Source organism: Vespa crabro, chromosome 13, assembly GCF_910589235.1.
Source record: "Vespa crabro chromosome 13, iyVesCrab1.2, whole genome shotgun sequence".
NCBI classification, from domain to species: domain Eukaryota; kingdom Metazoa; phylum Arthropoda; class Insecta; order Hymenoptera; family Vespidae; genus Vespa; species Vespa crabro.
Genome location: NC_060967.1, coordinates 4574702 through 4582114, shown reverse-complemented (window position 1 = coordinate 4582114; position 7413 = coordinate 4574702). Strand labels below are relative to the sequence as shown.

Sequence of the window (7413 nt, the reverse complement as noted above, 5' to 3'; positions counted from 1 at the left end):
TCTACCTGGAGAAAGTATACTTTCTTTACATCTCCCCCTTCCCGGATAAAGTGTCTACAATTTTTAGTCCTCTTCTCCATCTTCTGACATCGGAAGTTGTTTTGTTATGTGGAAGAATCCGGTTTCTTGTTTCTGTTTCCCTGTTTTTATTTCGTATATAGACTCTGAAATTTTTTTTATTATTTGGAAAGGGCCAATTCTCAATTCTTCTAATTTCTTTCTATTCAACCTATTGCCATCTTCTATATACACCAAATCTCCTGTGTTAAATTGGTGATTCTTTCTATTCTTGTTAAATATTGTTTTGTTATATTCATGTGATCTTTTTGTTCTTTCTAGGGCTAGTTCTTTATCTCTTATCCAATTTTCTTTATCATTTTTTCTTTTTTTTATCTCTTCGGGTAGAATGCTGGTGATCGTGCCATCTAATAAATATTTAGGCGTGAAGCCGGTTACTGTATGCTCTGTTTCATTGTATTTATCCAAACATTCTCTAGGGATCGTTGTCCAAGCTCTTTTTTTTCCATTCTCGTTTATTCTGCATCTTATTTTGTTTATTAATGTCTGATTCAGTCTCTCGTTCACATGTTCGTTAAAGTTTATTTTAACTTCTTTTATTTCTTTCTTTGTATCCAATGTACTTATATTTTCTTTTGTCTGTGTTTCTCTCTTTCGAGATATTTGTAGATTTCCATCTTGGGTTAGTTTGAATTTCTTTATCATATCCAACCCAATAATAAAATCTTCAAAGTCATTTCTTTCTACGATAAATACGTCAACGTATTCTTCTTTATCGAAAATTTTTATTTTAATAGTTACTAAACCTTTTGTTTGTGTCATACCATTGACCGTTTTTAAAAATATTTTATTTTTATCTTTTATCTCTTTTTCTTTTTTTTTATTTTAACTAGTCTCGAATTTATTAGAGAGACTTGGGAACCAGGGTCATATGTTCCGTTTACTTCTAACATCTCTTCTAATATCATCTTTACTTTGATGAATGGTGTGGTTATTCGTTTCTTTTTGTTCCTTGCATAGGTCTACTTCTATCATCGAGTTGCTTTTGTTTATTCTGGTTTCTTTTCTAAACCAACAAGCGTCCTCTGAGTGATATCTAATACCTTTGTTTAGTTTTTCACAGTTCTTACATGGTCTTTTTTCTTCAAATTTCTTGTTGTTATCTTGTCTTTCCTCTTTCTTCTTTTTAAAATTGTTCTTACTTACCAGATTTTCACATTTCTTTATCTCCTGTAATAGTTCTGTCGAATTTTGACACTTTTCTCTGTCTATCTTATTTCTTATAAATTCTGGTAGTCCTGCTGCTATAAGCATTATCAGGGTCTTCGTACCTATATTGTTGTCCATATCGAGTAGTAGTTTTTCCTTCTTCATAGCGTACTCCATCAGTGAACCTTCCTTATATCTGTAGGATGTAGCGTATATACCTGTATTCCATCCCTTGTCTGCAAATGATTTCAAGAACTTTTGTTTCCATTCGTTCCAACTAACCTCCATTGTTAACGCTATTAATGTTGCTGAGTGCCAATCCACACATGCTCTGTCAAAGAATAATCTTAGGATTTCGATTTTTGTGTTATCTCTATTAATTTTGAATATTTGACACTCTCTTTCAAATGTCTCCAAACAATGTTCTGCATTTGAATGTTTGCACACAAATTTTTCGATCTTAAATTGTTCCGATATATTCTTTAAATCTGTTTGGTGTTCTTTTTCCTGTGCGGGTACTACTATGTCTTTCTCTACTACTTCGTCTAGGTATAGATCATTGAATATTACGTTTCCATTTTCGTCAAATACGTACTTTCCATTTCCTGTGTGCATTTAATCCATATTTTTTTCTCCTGTCCTCTTTGATTGAGGCTTTTTTCATTCTCTTATAACTAACCGTTTTTATTGGTTCGCTGTGATTACTTACGAATTTCTCGTTTTCCGGCAATATGTATTTTTCTTTATCCTCAGTTGTGATAGAGGTTATAGCAATCACGTTTGTTTTTCTGTCGCTTGGTGATGCCACACACTTAAATGCAAACTGTAGTTTTCTTTCCATTATAAACAAAGAATTGCTCTTTTAAAATATTTTAATTTTTATTTTAACTTGTTTTAATTAGTGTGAAGTGACAAACGGAAATATGTTTCTCTGTGAACAAAGAAACGACAATTCACGTTTATTCTTCACTCTGTTAAATTTTATATTTTAATCTCGTACTACTTCTCTCGTCTACGTTCTATTTCTTACTGCCAGTTTCTCTCCCCAAATCTTAACGGTTCGATTTGTAGGTAACAAAAGAATTTGTAGATAACATAAACAAAAGAAGGGCAGGCCATGAGAAGCGTGACAAATCTACCTGAAAAAAGTATACTTTCTTTACATATATATATATAATATAATATATAATATATAATATATAATATAATATCGAAAATAACGATTAAGACGATAATAACGATAAAAGCTTTAATAACGATAACAACGATATTAATGATTATAACGATAAGGACGATAATAACGTTTATAATAAAAATAATAATAATAATAACAATAATAACGATTATAGAGACAAATATGTTATTAATCTTAATAATAATAATAAAAATAATAATAATAATAAAAATAATAATAATAATAATAATGATAATAATAACGGTAATAATAATATTAACGAAAATAACGATAATATCGATAAAAGCGATAAAAAATTTAGTAATGTTAACAACTGTTACAGATAGTAATGATAATACGGTAAAAATAACGATAATAACCATAAAAATAACGGTTATTATAATGACGAAAATAACGATAATAACGATTATAATAACGATATTAATAACGATAATAATATTAATAATAATAGTAATAATAATAATAATAATATTTATAACGATAATACTATTATTAACGGTTACAACGATAATAACGTTAATAAATATAATAAACTTAATAAAGGTAAAAATAACGATAATAATATCGATAATATTAATAATCACGATAATAACGATTATAACGATAATAATGGTAATAAAATTAATTACGATAATAAGAATAGTAACTACAAAAAGCGATATTAACGATAATAATAATAATAATAATAACGATTATAACGATAATAACGAAAGAACGAGGATAGTAACGATAATAAAAAAATGATAATATTAGTAATAATAACGACTATATCATTAATAATAACATAGAAAACGAAATTAACGATAATTACAGTAATAACGTAAACAACGATAATATTAATAATAATAATAATTACTATTATAATAAAAATAATAACGATAATAATAACATCTATAGTAATAATAATAATAATATTCATAACTATAATAATATTATTAATGACAACAACGATGATAATGATAATAACGATAATAATGTTAATAAATTTAATTACCATATAATAAAGATAATAATAAAAATAACGATAAAATATATAAAAATGATGAAAATAGTAATAACGTTTATAACGATAATAACTGTAATAACAACGATAATAACGATAAAACAATAAAAACTATATTAATAATAATAATAATAATAACGAATATTACGATAACTTTAACGTTAAAAACGATAAAACAATAATAACAATATTAATAATAATAATCATGATAATGAAAATTACGAAATCTTTAACGATATTAACGATAATAACGATAAAACGGTATTACTAACAATAATAACGATAATAAAGATAATCACATTTATAATAATAAAAATAATGTTAATAAAGAAATTAAAGATAATAACGGTAATAACGATTATAATGATGACAAGAATATAAATACAAATAACGATAATGAGGATAATAACTACAATAGCGTTATTAACTGTTATAATAATAATAATAATACTTGTGACGATAATATCGATAATAACGATAAGAACGATAATATTAACGGTAATAATAATAATAAAAATAATAGTTATAAGAATAACTATAATATTAATAATAACGTTATTGAAGATATTGATAATAATTACGGTAATAACGTTATTATCTATAATATTAATAATAATAATATATATAACTATAATTATATTATTATAGATAACAACGATAACAACGATAGTAACGATAATAATAACGATAATAATAATAATAACGATAATAAAGATAATGACGATAATAATAACGATAATAACTAGAAAAATAACGATAATAACGATAATAACTTTAATAAAAATTATAATAATGATTATTTCTATATTAAAGTTAATCATATCGATAATTATAATAATATCAATAACAACGATAATAATATCGATAATTATGAAAAATAAAAGTAATAATAATAATAATATTAATAACCATAATAATAATAATAATAATATTAATAACCATAATAATAATAATAATAATATTAATAAACATAATAATAATAATAACGATAATAGCGATAATGTCGATAATAACGATAATAACTTTAATAAATATATTACTTTTTTTTTGATGGTCTGAGAATTTTACGCACTGACCTCGGGACCCTGCCCAATAGAAGAACCCTTCACCAATTGGGTCCCCTATTAAAGTCCCTGGAATGTCGGGCTCACCGTTGGAATAGGCACTACCGACTAAACACATATCTATCCTAGTAGCATTGTGAAACAATCCAGGCAACACCATGTGACTTTACATCAGGATGGCGCCGATGCATCATGCGCCTTAACTGGACTTCCTCTTCGGCTCTACGTGGCAGGAACCTGGAACAACGTTGGTGGCACGTCTATGGGCAGCCCATCTCCTTCCTCTCTTACGTAAAATTGCCCTCGTGTACCAGGCCACCTTGTTCTAATCCTTCAGCCCTCTCAGCTTTTTCTCGACAACGTTGTTCAGCGAGATGTCTCCGACGTCCTGCTCCAAGGTAAATCGTTCGGCGCTCCACCGGGTACATATGAAGAACGTGTGGTGAGCGTCGTCTTTGATCGAGTCCCCATAGTGGCAGTTGCCTTCTGCTACATTCCTCATTATTGCGAGGTAGGAGCGGAACAGGCCATGGCCTGTCAAGAATTGGGTAAGGAAGAAATCGACATCTTGCACCTCTCGATTTATCCAGTTATCTAGTCGACTGATGAGACGGGCAATCCATCTGCCCCTAGGTTCCTGCACCCATCTGCTGTTCCAGGCTTCGATGCAATTACACCAGGCGTTGTTTGATACCTCCTCCTTCCCCAGAATGGGCTTCTGCAGATGGACGAATTGTCTCTCTTTCACTAGTAGGTCAAACGGGATTACCCCGGCGATAACAATCACTGCGGGCTTTGAGACCGTGCGCTAGGAGCAAGCGATTCGGAGAGCGCCCCTCCTCTGTAACGTGGCTATGCGCTTGCGATATTTCTCATTTCGCAGTACCTCGGCCCATACTTCCGTGCCGTACAGCATCACTTCTTCGGCGGCAGGCATAAGTAGTCGCCTTATGCACGGTCGGGGACCGTTTACATTGGCCATGAGTCTGTCCAGCGTTGCTACTAATTTTGCCGCCTTTTCTGCTGCCATCATTATATGCTCTCCGTAATTGAGTTTGCAATCGAGCATTACTCCTAGGTACTTGACAGCTGAATTAATCTGGAACACCGCGTTTCCCACGGTGAAGCTGCGCAAGGTGTTGATGCGCTACTAACGAAGGTTAGTAGCACGATTTCTGTGTTCTGGTCTGTTAAGGATAGCCCGTGTTCTTTCATCCAGGAGATAACTTTGCGCATGACCTGGTTGAGCAGCAGCTCCTTGTCTCTTACAGTTATGACAACTACTATGTCATCTGCGTACCCAACCGAGAAATCAACATCAGGGACTGCCATACGTAGGATACCGTTGTAGAAAATATTCCATATATCCGGTCCCAGTATGGAGCCCTGTGTTGCCCCCGATATCAACTCCAAGCTTCTTGGACCATCACCAGTATAGTATTCTAGGAGGCGATCGATCAGATAATCCCCGAGAATTCGGAGTAGGTACCCCGGATCGTTGAAATTACGTTCGAGCGCTTCCATTGCCAAATCCCACCTGACGGAGTTGAAGGCATTTCTCATGTCTAAGTTATCCAGCAGGTACATAGGTCGAATAAGATGATTCCATCGCTCCGTCATTTCTGCGGCCGTGACAACATCCTGAACTGCGTGAATGGTGGAGAGGCCGGAACAAAATCCATATTGGTGTTCAGCAAGATCGCCCACTGCCCTCACGGCCGCAAGCAGCTGTGGCATATAATGCTTCTCCAGGAGGTTGCCAGACGTATCCAGCATAAATATAGACAGATAAATATAGATATAAAAATATGACGAAGTGGCATTTACTGGACTCTTGCCCTTACTAATGAGCATAAGCCTCGTTTTCTTACACAGAGCGGGGAAGATGTCCACCCTGAGGTACATGTAATACATGGTTAGCAAGGTTGACTCTGCGCGACGGCTTTCATTACTTCCGCTGGAAGGCCGTCTGGTCCTGGAGCTCTCTCGTTCTGCATGGAAGATGCGGCCCTGAGTAGCTCCCCTCCGTAAACTATGGCGCCTCGGTTATGCCAGGCGCAGCCTTGCTAATCGCTCTCTTCGGCTGTGAGGGGAATGGAGTATGCACTATGTATACCAACGTTCTCTCGTCCTGAGGGATTCCTTGCGTTCGATTCCCCAGCTTGCAAGTGACGATCTGGTACTCTAATCCCCACGGATTCTTCTCCACATCCAGGCACAGCTCCTTCCAGCATCATCGTTAACTGAGCTTGATGGTCCTCTTCAAAACTTTTTTGGCCGCTTAATACTCTGCAGGCAAGAGAGCAGCCTCGAGGTCACGTCACTTCGCTCGTAGTGCTAAGCCCTTGATATCGCCAGGTGCTTCTTAAGTTCATTAACGTTATTGGAGCACAAGTAGCAAGAAGGGTCGCTGACCTTGCAGTTTTTGATCTTGTGCCCCGTGCTGCCGCAGAAATAGGAAAACTAACTGCGATCGGGGCTCTTGCACGAGGCGTTATAGTGACCACAGTCGAGACAGCGGTAACATCGCCTCACTTCCGCTCTTCGCCTGACCCTGCAGCTGACAAAGCCGACCAGCATTCGGTCGGCCTTTAAAATATTTGCTGCTGCTTCCTCCTCTATTCTGAAAAGGGCCAGGCGTTGTTGTCTCGCGATGGGTTCGTCATTTAATCCTCGAGTTACCCCGCGCAGCCTGCCTAGGTCCTCTTTAGGACACTCCACGATTTCTAATAAATATTTGCAATAACAATATTTTTGGTAATAGGGATAATGACGATAATAGCGATAGTTGTAACGATAATAATAATAGTGATAATAACGAGAATAATAATAAAAACGATTATAAAGATTAAAACGATAATAATAACAATTAAAACGATAATAACGATCATAATGCTAACAATATCTATAATAACGATAATAAC

At 34.1% G+C, this 7413-nt stretch overlaps 1 protein-coding gene across 1 annotated transcript; it reads right to left on the bottom strand.

The window, feature by feature from the left end:
• Positions 1-4814: 4814 nt before the first annotated feature.
• LOC124428806 lies at positions 4815-5558 on the bottom strand. The gene is made up of 2 exons (XM_046973310.1): positions 5376-5558; positions 4815-5297 (listed from the first exon to the last, which is right to left on the bottom strand). Exons 1-2 carry the CDS (start codon positions 5556-5558, stop codon positions 4815-4817), a joined length of 666 nt encoding a protein of 221 aa, XP_046829266.1.
• Between the last annotated feature and the right edge of the window lie 1855 nt (positions 5559-7413).